At 45.0% G+C, this 18833-nt stretch overlaps 2 protein-coding genes and 1 long non-coding RNA gene across 3 annotated transcripts; 2 read left to right on the plus strand and 1 right to left on the minus strand.

The window, feature by feature from the left end:
- The first annotated feature begins 5133 nt into the window (after positions 1-5133).
- On the plus strand, positions 5134-6089 carry LOC106907403 (uncharacterized). Its single transcript, XR_001415587.2, has 2 exons — positions 5134-5380; positions 5468-6089. It is a non-coding gene; the product is annotated as an uncharacterized LOC106907403 (long non-coding RNA).
- A 3275-nt stretch (positions 6090-9364) lies between these two features.
- On the minus strand, positions 9365-10654 carry cdca5 (cell division cycle associated 5). Its single transcript, XM_014973094.2, has one exon. The coding sequence runs from the start codon at positions 10542-10544 to the stop codon at positions 9750-9752; it is 795 nt and encodes a 264-aa protein (XP_014828580.2). The 5' UTR covers positions 10545-10654; the 3' UTR covers positions 9365-9749.
- Positions 10655-10672: 18 nt separating this feature from the next.
- Positions 10673-18806, plus strand: psmb2 (proteasome 20S subunit beta 2). Its single transcript, XM_014973096.2, has 6 exons — positions 10673-10892; positions 12081-12203; positions 12275-12345; positions 17856-18018; positions 18447-18496; positions 18627-18806. The coding sequence occupies exons 1-6, from the start codon at positions 10802-10804 to the stop codon at positions 18726-18728; spliced, it is 600 nt and encodes a 199-aa protein (XP_014828582.1). The 5' UTR covers positions 10673-10801; the 3' UTR covers positions 18729-18806.
- The last annotated feature ends 27 nt before the right edge of the window (positions 18807-18833 follow it).

An 18833-nucleotide genomic window follows, 5' to 3' on the forward strand; every position in this document is an offset into this window, starting at 1 on the left:
CTGACAGTCGGACTGAATTTATCCCGATCCGATGTTCCCTGGCTGACGGTTCTGGATCCAGGCCGAGCAGAAAACATGTTTACTACGGAACCGAGACGGACACAAGCAGCTCCCAAAAGAAGGAACAGACCGGAGGGACGGAGGGATTTCAGAGCAGAGTTTAATTCACAATCAACCTCCAAATAAATCAGAATATGGAAGAAAACGTCAATTATTTTCAGACCGAGAGTTTTTCAGTTTTATTTGAAAACCTGGAACCTCAGGAACAAACCGCATCACAGCGGCTGGAGTCTTTAAATAAACGCAGAGAAACTCTGTTTTCCCACCAAACCCCAATTTAACCAGCAGCTGCTCAAAGGCGCTTCGGCAGGAAACATCTTAGAAGTGCTGAATATGTTTTTAGGTTTTAACAGCAGAATAAATCCTCAGAACCTGCCAGGACCCTCCTCTTCCTCTGTCTGAGCAGTCGCTGGTCTCCTCCACCAGGGGGCGACACTGCACCGCAGCCGGAGCAGAGCCGTTGCAGAGGTCGAAACAGAAGAAAAATGTAATTAATAAATAAAATAATAGACAATATCCTCTCACATTTTAAATATCTATATTTTGAAATGTAATGAGTGCATAGAATTATGTATTTTAAGTTTTATTTTCTGATACAAATTAATCTATAAATTAAAACTAAGAAATTTGAGCTTAGAGCTGCAAGATGAATTATATCTGAGGATTTAAACCCGTCAGCAAAGCTTTTATTCGCTACAGTTTTACTGAAAATGGGATTTATCCAGAAACATGCTCCACAGATATACCCTGATGTGTGCAGAAAGTAACAGCAGAGGGCGGCAGCGAGCAGGGGCCACAATGGAGGCCCCGCATCACGATGAACGGAAACGGCCCAGTGCATGTTGGGGAAAAAGGACGTTATGAGAATTTCAGATTTCTCTGTTCAAAATATTTATTTTGAGAGATTGATATAAAAAATTTTCAGGAAAAAAGAGATCGTTCTTAGTCTTAAATTAAAAGTGATGAAGTTTCAGAGATTTGACCCAATTAAAGTTCCAATGAATTGTTGGAACTTTCACTCCTGAACTTACATTAAAGTCCATCAGTGTGAGGATTTAAATCATTAAATTTAATATAAATAAAAATGATGAGGTCAGGACATCTTTGACAGGAGTTTTTTTCTTTCTCTGAATCTTTTCTACCTCATGTTGATGTTTGAAGGAGATCAAACTGAGCAGAACCAGAACCGGTTCTGTACAAGGACTCCGGTCCCTTTTGGAACCCCGGTCATTACCGGGGTCCCAAAAAGGTTCCTGGTGGAAAAACTTCAAAACTATCATCATCCTCCTTTTCATCCTCTGTTATCGTCACTTAAAGCTCTGAATGCACAAAATCCTGACGGCTCGTCATTTTTACACCTCTCTGTTTGGCGCCCTTTCTCCGCGGCGCCCCTAAGTGACATACGGCGCACAGCCACTTTGCGCCGCTGCTCCTCGAACCGAACCGGACTGGAGCGGACCGACTCCACATGAGAAAGTTTGTGCTCCGTTGCTGCAGTTGAGCTGCTGTTTGAACGCAGAGTCCCTCTTCCTCCTCCTCCTCTTCCTCTGCCTGATGTGGTGTGACAGAGCGGAGGCCCGCGGCGCTCCGCTGGCGTGGAAACTATCAGCTCTGACAGAAACGGGGTGGCTGGGGGGAGGAAGAGGAAGAGAGAGGGATGAAGGGTGAGGAAGAGGAGGGTGGAGGGGAGGCCACGGCCCGAGGATGATGAAGAGATGATGAAGATAGATAGATAGATAGATAGATAGATAGATAGATAGATAGATAGATAGATAGATAGATAGATGATCACACCTGTTCTTCATTTTCCAATCAGCTGGTCTGAGTCTACAGGTGAGCTCTGTGTATGGAAGCCCTGGAGGCCCAAAACTCTCCCATTCTGCTTCCATCAGCTCATTAACTGTTAGTAAACTGAATTCATCCTTCAGTTTCCTCCTTTAAATAATTTGAACTTAGAGCAGATAAAACAAACAAAAGAAAACATAAAAAACCTGATTAATTATTTTTGAGAGTCCAGAAGCTTTTAATTTCTCATTAATATCTGAAATATTTTCCAGATTAAAACGCTCCTGTTTCCTTCAAGTAACATTTTATTTGATCAGATCCTTTTGTGCATCAAATCAGTTCATTTACTGCAAACATGGAGTTTTACCACTTTATTTAGTTTTTATTTGTAAACAAAAACTCAGAAGAGATGTGTCAAAAATACAAAAATAGTTTCATATTCATGTCCAAAAATATCATTTTGTAAGTAAAGATGTCTTAAAAATAACTTTGACTAGAGAAGAACAAAATACTGGAACCTGATTTGTTTCACTTGTTTTAATTAATCTGTGAAAATTATATAATCCATTTCTATAATTCTTAAATAATAAAATATAGATGATAAAAAACAACAGCTTTGTTTTTATTTTTCTATTAAAATCCAGGAAAATCAAACAGAGACATTTAAAATATAAACATCAGGATGTTTGTTTATATTTTATTACAGGCTGAATTATTTTCTTCTGTTTTATTTTATGATTTTTTTTGCTTTAATTTCAGACAAAAAAGTTTTCCAGGAAAAATCAAGCAGGAAGTGAATCTGGTCAGTTTTCCTGGACCTGTTGGGAAACCTACGGATCGCCGTGGAGGTCAGAGGTCAGAGTGATTCCAGGACTGGATCTGTGTGTGTGTGTGGGTGTGTGTGTGTGTGGGGGGGTGGGGGGGGCGTGTGTGTGTGTGTGTGTGTGTGTGCGCGCGCGCGCTTCAGCTGCCTCGGCTGCTTTAACCAGCTAATAAATGTGAAACCAGCAGGTTAAACTGGGAGCTGAAAGGATTATCTCCGTCTATAGAGTCCTGTGAAAAATCCCTCGACCTCATAAAGACGCATGTTGGTCCATAAAACCGCCGGGAACAAAAGCAGGAGAAAGAAAGCTTTTTCACGCTTAAGAGGTTCTCAGGAGCGCATTGAGGGGGTCCTCTGCGGGGCCCCGCCCACTGATTATGCGGCCGCGATTGGCAGGTGCGTGCGCCGGGCCGCGGGCCGCGGGGCAGCTGCAGGTCCCTCTGCTCTTTGATGGGGGTAAACGGTGACATCCTGGGACAAAAGTGAGGAGTGGAGTGGGAGTCTCTGACCCGGCGCCGTGAAATCGAGGATTAAACTGATAAGCAGCAAGAACGCTGGAAGTACTAGGCCGGGTCTGGAGTCAGGGTGGGCCGCTGCACTTCGTAATGAATTTAGCAAAGTGACAGAAAGAAGGAAGCTAATCTTTAGACGTGTCGCCTCTTATCTGAGTCTCCCTGCGTTGCTGATGAACGCCGGGCGTAACTGACCCGCGCAGGGGGCATCTCTGCCTGGAAGTGGCTAATCTCTGCGGTCCAAACGGAGTCGCCCCTCCAAACGGAGTCGCCCCTCCACTCGGTGGCCCGAGGCGACACGAGGCTCTTCAACTTAATCCCTGGAACTCCTCAGAGCTGCAGCTTCACCTCCCAGCTAAAAGGGATTAATGGTTATAAATAATGATGAATAACAAACAGCGCAGTGTTTAACCGATCCCAGAGAATCCCCGTCCCGACTGTGGAGCTCAGAGCTGAACACCTTCCTGACAAAAGACCCAAATAAAGAGCAGCACCAGAACCAGAACCATGAGGAAAAACCTCAAAGGGAGACCAGATTTGTAAAGTTACACAGTTGGAAATTAACAGCAGGAACCTATTTATTCTGTAGTAGCAGAAAAAAATGGATGTTAATTTTTATATTACTAAATTCACCAGTAAGCTAAATATGTAGTTTGAAGAAGTTAATATGCAAATTCACTTGCAGATAAGCTTATTATTTATTTATTTATTTATTTATTTATTTATTTATTTATTTATTTATTTCATGTCGGGTGACAACCAACATTAGATGAATTATTGCCATCTGCTGGAGTGTGGGCCAGAACATCCATCTTACCTACCAAAACTACATTCTTAATCCCATTTTTTTATTTTAAATGTTATAATTCCATTCATCCTGTCATATTTAACCATGTTTAATGTCACACCATGTTTTCTTGCATCTTATTTTAATTCTTTCACTACTCGCCCTTTATTTTTCCAGTGTCTTCTGCTGGATGTTTACCTCCCAAATGCAAAGACTGACAGAGAAGCGGAAATGCACTATCAAAATAAAAGCGGGATCCGGACTGAATCCTTCAATGCTGACGCATCGCCGTTACTGTAAATCCAACGGTAAACGTCTGGATTGCCTTTAAAACGGCTCGTTCTTTGTAAGATGAACTGTTGTTTAAGAAAAGACGAAATGAAACAACGACGGAGATGACAACTTCCGGTTAACGGCAAGTGAATTTGTATATTAGCTATATAGCTATCTCAGCGCTTGTTATTTAAATATTTAGTTGAAAACTGTGACGTTTATAACATGAATGAATCAGTAACTTGGTGAGAATATGATTGCCTTTAAAAAGACTTACTCTCTGTTTTAAGCTGAAATGTTTAAGAAAAAACGAAAAAAAAAACTAAGACGAAGAGATGACAGGAAGCGATTCAGAAGAACCAACTTCCGGTTATCGGCAAGTGAATTTGTATATTAGCTAAATATTTAGCTCTAAACAGCTAGTTCAGAGCTAAATATTTAGCTTGTAAACAAAGCATTCTTAAAATGAACAACACGGTGAAAATATGACTTTGAAAAATTAACTCCCCATTTCATTGTCTTACGACAGGTTAAATAACCTTTAGTAATTTGGTATCAGAAATACCAAATTATTCCTGGTAAGGTTTGAGTTTACAAACGGCAGCCCATAATGTCCTGCATTTTCTAGATCCGGGGTGTCCAATGTGTGGCCCGGGGCCATTTGTAGCCCTTAAAATTATGTTGTTAGGCCCCTATATACAAGTGAAGAAGAGTAAAAAGAATGACCAACAAAATATAAAACAATTGATGATCGCAAAATGTTGGACATTTATGGTTTTTCTTTTAATAGGGAAATTGTCTGAAGCCCTTTTTAGGTTTAGGGTCTTGGAGAAATCACAAAACTAATTTTTTCATGTTTTATTTAATTTTGGGTCCCGCAGGTAGTTGAAATTTGTGAGTTTTGGCCCCAGGGACAAAAAGTTTGAAACCCCTAATTTATTCATTTTAATCATCTGTGTAGAAGCAAGGAAACATGATGCTGTACTGGTTCTACTGGGACTCTGTCCTTTAAGCTGGTAAATCTACCACCACTACCTAACCCTCCTCTTCCTCCTCTTCCTCCTCAGCTGTCAGGACGATGAAGCTGCCAAAAACTGGGAACAGGAAAATGAAAAATGAAAGCTTGGCGCGATAAAACTGGTAGATAATCATCTTTTCATTTAACTTTCATCGGCCAACTTGAATATTCAAAGCCAATTTAAAGGGATGGTATCTGCTCCTCTTCAGCAGCCAAGGGAGGAGGTGACGGCTCAGGCTCAGCTGACCTTTTGACCCCTGATGGAGGGCAGCGGGCCTGAACGCTCCGTGTGGCTCTGCGTGTCATAGCGGCAGAACTCCGAGGCCCACGGCCATTCCTGTGTGAGCCCACGATAAAAGAAGGGAGCTTCCCGTCGGTCCTCCTCGCCCCTCTCCCCCCGTGAAGAGCGACTTGGCAGGGTAATTAAGAATGGCCTCTAAACACGGCAGCATGGCAGCAACGCTCCAGATGAAAGTAAATGATTAAAATAATTACAGGCTGAGCGCTGATGAGCCGCAGTGAGGGCTGGCCGCCGGACATCGGGCGGTAATTAGATAATTAATCTGAATGCAAATGATGAGCCCTAACGAAGCAGTCAGGCTGAACCAGCGACAACCGCCGAGAGTGAGGAAGAGGGAGGAAGAGGGAGGAAGAGGGGAGGAAGAGGGGAGGAAGAGGGGAGGAACGCATAAAAATGAGAGAAAAAGATGCAGCGGCGGCGGCTGGTGTAAACCAACAGGAAGAGAAAAGTTTCACTGCTCCTGACAGCATCTGCTGAGTTAAAAATACACAAAACAGCGCCTGCATGAGCGAAAACACCGAAATAAGAAATGAAGATGAAAAGCCACCTGAGGAGAAAAACAGCGCAGGCTGAGCACATGCTGGAAATGCATGAGCAAACAGTGGATTTTCACAGAAACCCTCATTATTTCTGCTGCTCCTCTTCCTCAGCAGCGCGGAGGTAAACAGCCTCTGAAGCGGCGCTCACCTGGCAGCTTCAGGGGAAACATCAGAGGCAGCTGCTGCTCACCTGGCAGACAGAACCGACCTCTGACCCGGATCAGAACCGTTACATCTGGCTCTGCAGATCCACAACCAGAACCGGGCAGGATTACTTACACTCTTCATCACCTCTATTAACAACACATGGAGGTCCAATTCAAACTAATGAAATTAGCTACATTTACTGAAAAACAACTTTAGGAGAATTTTTACTCCTTCTGGAGTTCTGACTAAACCAGAGAGAGAGAGAGCACACCACCCACTTCTACACCACCCGCTTTCTACACCACCCACTTCTACACCACCCGCTTCTACACCACCCACTTCTACACCACCCACTTCTACACCACCCGATTCTAAACCACCCGCTTCTACACCACCCACTTCTACACCACCCACTTCTACACCACCCGATTCTAAACCACCCGCTTCTACACCACCCACTTCTACACCACTCGCTTTCTACACCACTCGCTTCTACACCACCCACTTCTACACCACCCACTTCTACACCACCCGATTCTAAACCACCCGCTTCTACACCACCCACTTCTACACCACCCGATTCTAAACCACCCGCTTCTACACCACCCACTTCTACACCACTCGCTTTCTACACCACTCGCTTCTACACCACCCACTTCTACACCACCCACTTCTACACCACCCGATTCTAAACCACCCGCTTCTACACCACCCACTTCTACACCACTCGCTTTCTACACCACTCGCTTTCTACACCACTCGCTTCTACACCACCCACTTCTACACCACCCGCTTTCTACACCACTCGCTTCTACACCACCCACTTCTACACCACCCACTTCTACACCACTCGCTTTCTACACCACCCGCTTCTACACCACTCGCTTTCTACACCACTCGCTTCTACACCACCCACTTCTACACCACCCATTTCTACACCACCTACTTCTACACCACCCACTTCTACACCACCCACTTCTACACCACCCACTTCTACACCACCCACTTCTACACCACCCATTTCTACACCACCTACTTCTACACCACCCACTTCTATACCACCCACTTCTATACCACCCACTTCTACACCACCTGCTTCTACACCACCCATTTCTACACCACCCGCTTCTACACCACCCGCTTCTACACCACCTACTTCTACACCACCTACTTCTACACCACCCACTTCTATACCACCCACTTCTACACCACCCATTTCTACACCACCCGCTTCTACACCACCCGCTTCTACACCACCCACTTCTACACCACCCACTTCTACACCACCCGCTTCTACACCACCCATTTCTACACCACCCGCTTCTACACCACCCGCTTCTACACCACCCGCTTCTACACCACCCATTTCTACACCACCCACTTCTACACCACCTACTTCTACACCACCCATTTCTACACCACCCACTTCTACACCACCCACTTCTACACCACCCATTTCTACACCACCCATTTCTACATCACCCACTTCTACACCACCTACTTCTACACCACCCACTTCTACACCACCCATTTCTACACCACCCATTTCTACACCACCCACTTCTACACCACCTACTTCTACACCACCCACTTCTACACCACCCATTTCTACACCACCCATTTCTACATCACCCACTTCTACACCACCTACTTCTACACCACCCATTTCTACACCACACACTTCTACACCACTCGCTTCTACACCACCCACTTCTACACCACCCATTTCTACACCACCCATTTCTACATCACCCACTTCTACACCACCTACTTCTACACCACCCATTTCTACACCACCCACTTCTACACCACCCATTTCTACACCACCCGCTTCTACACCACCCATTTCTACACCACCCACTTCTACACCACCTACTTCTACACCACCCATTTCTACACCACCAACTTCTACACCACCCATTTCTACACCACCCACTTCTACACCACCAACTTCTACACCACCCATTTCTACACCACCCACTTCTACACCACTCGCTTCTACACCACCCATTTCTACACCACCTACTTCTACACCACCCACTTCTACATCTCCAAACTCTACTCCAAACTTGGAGAAGCAGCATTCAGCTTCTGGGACCACAGATCTGGAACAAACTTCCAGAAAACTGAAAAACAACCGAAACCCTGAGTTCCTTTAAATATAGACTAAAATCCATTTGCTTTGATTAATAACTGGGACATTGATCAATATATTTGATCATTCTGATGTCATTTGACAAAATAATTGGTTACTGTATGATGTTTTTATCATGTAAATCACTTTGAACTGCCTTGTTACTGAAGGCTTCTGTACTAATAAACACCACTGATCAATAATCTATAAACGTCCCATAGGAATGTCTGCTAATCTGGGAATAATCCCTCTTTTTTCCTTATGTTTATTCATAATTTCCTTTGGATTCTGTTTTGTTTTTGCAATAAAAACTCTTTTGATTTGGATTGATTTACTAATTATCTTATTTCAGTTTTAATCTTCACCTTGTCCTCATTTAATGGTTTATCTGCTTTATTAAACAATCAGAGGAAATAATCTGTTTCACACAGCCAGGTAATCCTGCTGCTTCAGTGACTAATGTCTGAAGCAGAGAGCGAAGCCTCACGCTCCACTTGGACAATAAAAACACAGGAAACATCAAAAGCCTTAAACATTTAACAGTTCTTATGGATATTTGATTAGTAAATAAATTTGCCACCTGCAGATGTTTTCTCCATCTCCTCTGAATCAAAATATCTGATGATTTATGTTTATTAATATTTTTGGTGAATCCACCAACGATGCAACATTGAAGCTTTCAGAGAAATATTTAACCTTTCACATTTATGGCTGAGACGATTAATTGGATTGATTATTAAAATAATCAACTAGTTTAGTAATCATCAGCTGCTTTATACAAACAAAAAATGAAACTAGCCAAAGGAATATATTCAGAGCAGCAGTTAAGCCAAAAAGGTACAAAGTATATGAACATTTTGCATTTAAAATAAAGAAAACCCTTTTATAAATCTGATTTATCCAGAACTAAAGAAAACTGGATTCACACAAATAAAAACATTAAAGAATGAATGAATGACATAGAACTGTTGTCTTCAAGCAGATGTTCTGATTTTCTTCATTCTGGATTTATTCAAACAGGCAGAAAATCCAGACAAGAGTCCAAGAATAATATGTTTAATAAAAGCGTCTCCTGGATAATCTGTAATTCCAGCTTCATAATCTTAAAGTACTGAAGAAGAGCCAGAATCTTTCAGATGGCGGCAGTATTTACATAGTCCATATCCCGGCAGTCTGGTTCTGGTTCGGATAGAAACTAAATTAAGGAAGAACCTGGAGAATAAACTGTTAAGAACAGAACCGGAAGCTGCAGTTCGGTCCATTCAATTAGAAAGATCATCCGGTGTTTCTATAACTATAAGCTAACATCTTTACACAGAACGCCCCACCGTCCGATCAGCCCCGGTGCTGTGAATCTGTCCGTCCCCCGGTCACTCCACCACCAGCTCGAACTGCTCTGCCTCCCGGAACTCCGCGTTCATCTGGGCCGCCAGGACCTCCAGCTCCTCGGTGTTGATCTGCTGCACCTTCCGCTTCTTCCGCTTCTCCTTCACCACCGCCACCCCGGGGATGTTCGGGTCCGGTTCGGGTCCGCATTCATCGGCCTCCAGCATAGACGCGAATGACCCAGAAACCTCCAGGGAGGACCGGGAGAGCTCCACCCGACTCCGGACCACCTCCGGGGTGTTGAGCTTCTCGAAGCCGAACAAAGTCTCTCTGTGCCCGGGGCTGTGGAGCGAGCTGTCGCTGAGCTTGCTGTAGGAGCGGCGGACCTTCTGGGTCCAGACCGAGTCCCGTGGATCTGCGGGCTGAGAGGCAGCCGGGGGAGAGGATGGCAGGATGGGGGACGGTATAGGGGGCTGCGGCTGCGTCCTCCTCCCGGCTGAGGAGGACGGGCCACTGGGTGTGGGTTCGGGGGCCTGTTGCCTCTTCTTCCCGGCTGAAGTGGGGGTCCAGCGGTTCGAGCCGGGTTCCGGGGTTGAACCCTTTGTTTCCTTGAGGTTCTGAGACCTCCTGGGGGTGTTCTCCTTGTTGTTCCCGGTCAGAGCGGTGGTTTTCCTGGGGGCGATCTTCCTCACAGTGATGGACCGCTTCACTCCCAGCGCCATCTTGGTGTCGCTTTCCCGCAGAGCTCCAGGGGAACTAAACCGAGGAGATCGTCTCCGTTGCGAGCCTTGGAGGTGGTTCGCCTCCACCATTACGGTGCGGGGGGTCCCTTCGCTCATCCCGCGCTCTGTCCCGGTGAGATTTCGGTTAATATTCCTGGTAATCTGATCAGAATTCCGCTCAGTGAAACCAACACAACAGCGATCCGTTTAAAATTACCCGCCCTTTGTTTCTGGTCACGTCTTGATGACGCACTCAGGCTGCGACAGTTAAACTCCGGCTAACTTTTGCTGTGTAATCCGAACAGGAGAAGCTCTAGTGCGGCTTCATCTTCTCTGTTTTCCTCTAATAATCCACATTTCGCCCGTTGGACATCATGGAATATTTAATCGGGATTCAGGGACCGGATTATGTGCTCGTCGCTGCTGATAATGTTGCTGCCAGCAGCATTATTCAGATGAAACACGGTATGCTACCTTGTTAGCTTAGCTTAGCATCTGCTCTGCCGGTGGATTTGGGTCTTGTTTCAGTCTGTGTATACATTTTAATGCTCTTATTATAAAATATAGCTGGATCCTTAAGGTTGTATTATTATGCTATAGAGGGTAGCGTCTTATTATACTCAATGGGAAAAACTGAGGAAAAATTGCGCTACCGGCGCTGTTACTATCAGATTTATTACTGTTATTGTGCTCTTTAATTTTATCCTCCAAACTGTCCTGGCTCTTAATATTTAATCACATTTGAAGGTGATTTTTGCTACGTTTACCCCGACATGGCCTGTGGGTTTAACGCTAACAGGCTGGATGATGAAAGTGAAAGTCGTGGCTGCTTCTCTCACCCTGGGAGCAACTCGATCTGTTTTCTGTTGAAAACAACCAAACAGTTTATGACAAAAGCCCAGGACTTTTCCTGATTATTCCTCTATCAGAGACTCAGACCACCTGATCATAACAGGTTGATGATAATCAGTAATAATTCAGTTTAAAACCACATATAATAATAATAATGCGGCTTTCACTGAGGTGAAGAACTGGCGAGGGGAAAACAAGGCAGTCAAGACTCTCGTTTATATTCATGTTTTCTCTTTAAATCAGGACTGAACACATGAATGTTCTCTGGAAATGTACTTTTTTATGTCATGTATTTATAAAGTAGCTTTTATTTGCTGAAATTTGCATCACTCTGTATTAGACTTTAATTTAAAGCAGACATAAAATACCCAGGTGAACTCTGCCAACCCATGTGAGCTGTGTTTAATAAATCTGTGCATTAGAATGAGTCAGGCTGAGAGTTTAATAACTGAATAAAAATAAAGTAGCAGCAGCTCACAGCATTTTCTCTGTTCCTTACAGGTTAAGACCAATATAACCAGCTTGTTGGTTAGTCAGGCTATCTGCTCTGTTAGAGCCTGCAGTCAGTTGCTTGTAGAAGAGTCGGCTGCTGTTCATTTAGTTTTCACATAACAACTGAAATATTTCCAAACAGCCACATTGTCTCTCTGATATCTGAAGGAAAGTGAAATGCATTGCTGCAGTGTTTAGCAACAGATGAGGGAGGGACAGAACATTTCCTGGTTTTCCAGCCTCAGTGTTCCCTGATAGGTTCTGGTTCTGATTAACCTGAGCCCAAACGGTCGCTCTGCTGTCTCTCAGACTACGACAAGATGTTCAAGCTGAGTGAGAAGATCCTGCTGCTGTGCGTGGGCGAGGCGGGAGACACGGTCCAGTTCGCCGAGTACATCCAGAAAAACGTCCAGCTCTACAAGATGAGGAACGGTACGCCGCCGTCGTCTCCTGTCCTCAGCTCAGATCTGCTGCTGGTGCTTCATCCTCCTTCTGATTTCCAGGTTATGAACTGAGTCCGTCAGCAGCAGCAAACTTCACCCGGAAGAACCTGGCAGACTATCTGCGGAGCCGGGTAAGCAGTTGACCGCTACGGTCACCCACCAGCCCAACGCAACCAAATCTGACCTTTCACCCTAAAATAATTAAACTAATTGCATCCGATGGTTTTCAAAGCATCTGCAGTCTGAATGCTCATGCTGCATTTTACCTGACTTTTACATCATTGAAGTGAGACTCTGCTGGTTTTCTTAAGTTTAGGTTCAGTTCAATCCTGAATGCTGTCGATCACAAAGTGGAAAAGGGATTTTATTTAAATCAAGAGCAAAACAAATGACAGACTATTGGTTATTCAAAAAATCTGCAAAAAGACAAAACATTAGTAGGACAGCTTCTATTTCACACCAAACAGAAAAACACATCTTGAGAAGTTGGAATCAGTTCCCACTGATTGAAAAGGCAGAGGAAGTTTTCACTAACAGATTCAACATCAATATGAAATCATCCAGAACAGTAGAGTCAAAAAATATTTAACACTCATTTGGTCTCACAAGTTATAAATTTAAATGACCAAAACAAATGTTTCTGACCTTTAGCTATGCGTTCAGTCTTCTATTTAAAGGAAAATCCACAACAATAAATCTGCTGAAGAAATGATTTGTTTTCTTCTTAATATCCTGGTTTTTATTCTTTGCAGCTTTAATCATTAGAAAAAAAGACTGTAAGTATGTAATATATGTGGACCAGATGTATGGAAGTGCAGCCATGTTCTGTTCTGATGATGAGGCGAGTAGCAGCGTCTCCATCGGGTCTGAAACAGAATCAGCTTCACCAGGTTAGCTTCAACGTTTTCATCTTCTAAACACAGAAAAACAACAAATCAAACATTTTCTAACAGAAACACGGAACTGAGACGAATCAGACAAATCTCATCATGAGCTCACAGACTTACACATCATCTCCACGTCCAGAACCTTCTCTGGACCGAGTTCTGTTCTCTGGACCACAAATCGACTTCATCCATTAGAGACGATTAATGAACCGGTCAGACTCGTTAGAGCCACCGATGATGGCAGATAAATAGTTTTCCTGGAAAGGTAAGTTGTTTCTCTGCCATTAGCACCTTTAGCAGCATGTACATTAGAATGATTGACAGCGCTAAGCCCCGCCTCCTGGCTCTGATTGGTTGTTTTCGGTCAGGAGTGTTGCATTTCTTCAGATGGCAACAGCAGCTCATAGAGGATTATCTGACTCAAAGTGTCACAACATGACAGATTTAACAGATTTTTATAAAAGTTTTAACACATCGACATCAAATTATCACCTGCAGCTGGACTTTTTCTAATAAACAACTGAGGAAAACCAGCCAGACTGAGCTGCTCACGTCAGACTCTGATAACTAGAAGCTTTTTTTCCTCATTAAAACATTTTTTCTCATAATTTTGATAAAATTGTGTTTATTCCAGTAATATTAAGTTTATATTCTCAAAACAAAACAGTTTTTGTAGGCTGGCCCAGATACTCCAACTCACAGAAAGGATGGCTGAAACAAAAGCCTCTTTTTGAAACTATTTTTTGTCATTAGTAACCTGAGCGAGGAAAAAAAGTTGCTTAAAGTGGGATCTGGTGTGAAACAGATTTTATTTTAAGCCTGTGGTCTTCCCTGGCGTCCGCCCCGTCAGAACCTCAGAACCTCAGACCAACAGGAAGTTTAGGAGCCGTTTAATCTGGGGATCAGAGTTTGTGCCAGCAGACGAATCATTTCACACGTTTTAATCAAAGTGTTGCAGGAATCCAACAAACCAACAGTTTGTCACTCAGAACATGTTTCTGCAGCTAAATATGGGGTGCAAATGATTTGCTAATTATTTCATTTTACACAAAGTCCCAACTGTTGGTAAAAAAGTGAGTTGTGCATAAAAAGTGTCACTGCAGAGGGAAGCTGGGTGGGAGGATGAACTCTGATCTGCTGCATGCGTCCGACTCACCAGTTGATCCGTCCGTCTCGCTGCGACTCGATTCTGTTGCTAATTTGTTGCGGCGGTGCAGCCGCGGCCTGTCACAACAGCAGAGGGTGAAAATAATTACAAAAAACAATTAGTGAGGCAGAGGAGGGAATGTGGGACACATGGAGGAGGGGCCGCCTGGTGAGGAGGAGGAGGAGGTCCCAAGGGGCGCAGCAGACAACAACACACACACACACAGAGGCGGTGTGTGTGTGTGTGTGTGTGTGTGTGTGTGTGTGTGTGTGTGTGTGTGTGTGTGTGTGTGTGTGTGTGTGTGGGAGAGGCTCACAGGGACCTGTAAGATCAGGATCAGTTTGTTCAGTCAAGGCTGAGCGTGTTGTGCAGGATATCATTGATATTCATGCTGCTGTGCCTCACGGTGATGAAGATGCTCGTTACGCTGCAGCGTCTCAGGAGTGGAGACAAACTGAAGCTTCTCCGCTGCTTCCCACACCTTCCTCCAGCTATCCCCTCCTCCTCCTCTTCCTCCTCTTCCTCCTCCAGACACTTGCTAATTATTGGCTTTAGAAACATGTTGAGTCTCTGGTCCAAGAAGGTCTCCAACTATTTATCAGATTAATGAGGAATTATTTGGGTTTATTCCCTTTGATTAGCTTAAATAACCAGGATTTAATTAGATCATATAGTAAATTAGTTTTTATTAAATAGGCCTGTTCATACCTGTCAAGTTTTGGTCTTCAGAATACGGGATTCATCGGGGGGCGAGCATAGAGTAACGTAATAAGACCGGGGGACTAACGTTAGAGCCGGGGAGGTCATTGTATGTCATCCTGTTAGACCTGGGAGAACAGCTACCATGACATTTACAGGGAAATAATCATACAGGTGTACGGCGGGGAGGGGGTAAAACACGGTCGGCCCACAGGTATGGACCTCTCAATTACAAGTTTTGCTGGACAATTAATTGTTCCAGAAGTTATTGCCATAAACGATATAGTTGTTTTGACATTATTTGACAGTAATATAATTATAATGGTATAATAATGCAAGTATTCATTCTCCAACATCAATAAACTTTAATTTCTAATGAAGATTTGACATTTTAAATATCCAAAACAAATAAACAAAAAATAAAATGAATTATGAAGTCTCTGTAACCAGAATTGTAATAAAATGACTAGTTGAGAGTTTAAAAACCCTTTGAGTTTATTAGCAGCTTTCTGTTGCTTTTGAAATGTGATTATTATTTATGTTTTTAGCTGAATTCTGATGGTTTATCAAAGATTCTTTCCCCTCCGTGCTGCTGAGTTGAACATCAGCTTCATGTTGTTAAAGCTCCAGACTTTATTCCTGCAGGACAGATTACAGATTAACCCCCCACCGGGCCTCCGGAGGCTCCGGGCCGCAGAGAGGCGCAGTTCGCTCCAGTCAGCGCCGGGCGGCGGCGCCTCGCTCTGCCGCCCAGATAAACAACTCGGCTAACCTCTGGAGGGCTGCGCATGCGCTCAGAGAGCGGCGGGAACCACCTGAGGTCTCGCGCCGGGAAGCTAAACGCAGTAGAAACGAAGCGGCTCGGACTTTACTCAGGTTCTAGTTCTGATAAAGCAGAAACGGAGTGTCTTCAGCAGCAGTTCCCTCGTTGATCCAGCCCCGGCCCATATGGGTTGATGAAACATTCGCCATAACAGGCCCGCAACGGGCGCAAATAATTAGAGGCGCCATATTGTAGGCAGCGCCTCTGCTGCGGCGCAGATGAACAATTAATTCAGCAGATTGAGGAGGAATGGCGGTAAAAAGAACCGGGCCTCCGGGGCACGGCGAGGAGGAGCGTTCAGATGATTCACTGAAACTGCTTAATAACCGCCCGGCTCGGCCCGGTGGCCTTTAATGGCCGCCGGTCGGAAGTAGTGACCGTTCTGTAGGCAGCCTCACTGCAGGTGGAACGGACCGCTCAGCAGCGAAGACTTTTTATTCATCGGACCCGGAGAGACATTAAGGAGGTTCTGTTTCTCTTCCAGAACTTTCTTCCTGATTCAGATGGATTGTATCTGATCGGGTTCTGGTTCTGACCCGTGTTAATGAGGCTGTTTAACTACAACAAAGCTGACCAACAGTCGCTGTTGACCTGAGACATGTTGGAGAAATCTGAGGTTCAGTGAACGCAGCATGAAGGCTGGAAGTTCATCCATGAAAAAAGTCCAACAGGAAGTAGTTTTGAGTGTGGAAGTCAAAATTTCAAGAATTAAATTCACAATTATGACTTTTAATGTAATCTTTATTTTTATTCTCGATTATTGACTTTTATTCTCAAAATTATGACTAAAACTTGGAATTATAATTTTTTGTAATTGTGATTTTATTCTCATTATGACTGTAAAGCCGATATTTATGACATATTCTCATAATGTCAGAGTAAACGTGTGGGGAATAACCGAGTTCTCGTTGACCTGACCCGTTCTGTGGAACAGAACCTCCACAGAGTAACAGTAATTTAACGTTCTGGTTCTGGAGCACCTTATGGCCTGGTTGTTAGACCGGGTCGGGACAGCATGGTTCGGTTCTGGAGCGGCAGCCTCACTCTGCAGGTGTGTTCAGGTGAGACCTTGGTGTCACCCTGTGGGGGGGAGGTGTCGGGTTAACAAGGTGCTGGTTCCCTCTGAGCCCGGTCTGCTGGTTCTGCTGCCAAGTGTTATTGTTAGTGTAGCCGGAGAGACGGCTGCCAGCTGGGGGGTTCACGCCCTCACACACACACACACACACACACCTGGGGATCGGTGTGTGTGTTGGAGACACTCAGAGCTCCGCAGGGGACCGGCGGGTCCACCTGGAGTTCTGAGGCGGTTCTGACTGCAGCGACCCATCCTACAGCTCCGTTTAACCAGAACGTCTCCCGATGAGGAAGAGGAGGAAGAGGAGATGTAGTTTAAAAACAGAAACGGGGGGGAGGGTGGAGAGTTCAGAAGTTTTAATGAGTGCTGGCGTTTCTCCAGGGCTCAGGGTGACGAAGAGGAGGAGGAGGAGGAGGTGACGGGGGTGCTGACTCCCAGCAGATGTCACACTGCCCCCCCATCCCTCCTGCCCTCTGACCCCTCCCACCTCACGTCTCATAAAACAAGTTACTGTTTACTGGGAACTCAGCCAATCAGGAAGCAGGAAAACCGCCATCATCACTAGGGGGAGTCTGGAGTCGCTAATATTATGGAAATGTCCTGAAGTTTTATAACATTGGAAACGACTGCATCAAAAAAGACATGCGCTAACCATGGGAACAGGTTTCTGGTCTGGTTGATGCTAGCTAGCAACCTCTGCTTCCTGTTAGCAACCTCTGCTTCCTGTTAGCAACCTCTGCTTCCTGTTAGCAACCTCTGTTAGCTGCAGCTTTGTGTAGCATCAACATCTGATGAAACATCTTTGCAGCCTGGATGATTCGTTCCAAACCAATAGAGACACTGGAACCGGAAAGCCCAGTCAGACTCTGACGTCTGACCCGGTTCTGGTCCGGTTCTGTGAATGTTCAGACACCAACATGACCTCGGTTTATTCCTCTGCTGTTTAAGTTGAGTTATTGCTGTTCTCCACCACATGCAGAACCCTAATCCTGGTGTCCGTCCTCCTGCAGACTCCGTACCACGTCAACCTGCTGCTGGCCGGACACGACGAGTCCGACGGGCCGGGCCTCTTCTACATGGACTACATGGCTTCGCTGGCCAAGGCGCCGTTCGCCGCCCACGGATACGGAGCGTTCCTGACCCTGTCCATCCTGGACCGGTACTACAGACCAGGTAGGAGCAGAGAGACGCTCAGCATCGAGAACAACAGGCTGAAACTCGGAGGATAAAAGCAAAAAGCTTTTATCTGAACTGTAATAAAAGTAAATCTGAGAGCAACAGAACCTCCAACGTCCACACAAACATTTAAAGTAATAAATTAAGTAAATCATTGGAGGTCCGGTTCTGTAATGTTTGGACTGAGCCGTTCTGTTTCTTCCCGTCATCCTGACCTTTGACCCGGTGGGGGAACCGCCTGTCCGGACCTCTCTGCTCCGGCTTCTGTTAAATACATTAAACTCTGCATGCGGCTTTGGACCCGACTGGGTCTGCCTGGTACTTGGAGGTTCTGTTGAAATGAACCCTGACCTGTACCAGCTTCGTTACGGGGCTGAGATCGTATTGGCTGTGGTTCTGTTAAAGAAAGTTCTGTTGTGCTGCAGACCTGAGCCGGGTCGAGGCCGTGGAGCTGCTGAGGAAATGCGTTGAAGAGGTGAGTCTTCCTCCAGGTGGAGCAAACTCTGAAAACCGTTCTGGGTGTCCGGAGTCGTTTGGACCAGAGGTAGCTGGTTCTGTTAGCATCATGCTAACCGCTCTTCCTCCTGTTCCTCTTCCTCCTCCAGCTGAACAAACGCTTCATCCTCAACCTTCCCTCCTTCAGCGTCCGTCTGATCGACAAAGATGGAATCCACGACATGGAGAAGATCACGCTGACCGCCAAGTGATCCACCCAGAACCCAGATCCAGTTTTTTACCTTTGACCTTTTGTTCTGTTTCTGTTCCAATAAAAATCCCCAGACACACCAGCTGCTCCTCTTCCTCCTCTTCCT

The sequence above is a fragment of the Poecilia mexicana genome, unplaced genomic scaffold (assembly GCF_051168715.1).
Source record: "Poecilia mexicana isolate PSO_F unplaced genomic scaffold, ASM5116871v1 scaffold_11, whole genome shotgun sequence".
NCBI classification, from domain to species: domain Eukaryota; kingdom Metazoa; phylum Chordata; class Actinopteri; order Cyprinodontiformes; family Poeciliidae; genus Poecilia; species Poecilia mexicana.

Coding starts and splice junctions, on each gene's coding strand:
- cdca5 (XM_014973094.2), bottom strand. CDS start 10,544: ATGAGCGAAGGGACCCCCCGCACCGTAATGGTGGAGGCGAACCACCTC.
- psmb2 (XM_014973096.2), top strand. CDS start 10,802: ATGGAATATTTAATCGGGATTCAGGGACCGGATTATGTGCTCGTCGCT. Junction 18,019..18,446: donor GGACCGGTACTACAGACCAG/GTAGGAGCAGAG, acceptor GTTGTGCTGCAG/ACCTGAGCCGGGTCGAGGCC. Junction 18,497..18,626: donor TGAGGAAATGCGTTGAAGAG/GTGAGTCTTCCT, acceptor TTCCTCCTCCAG/CTGAACAAACGCTTCATCCT.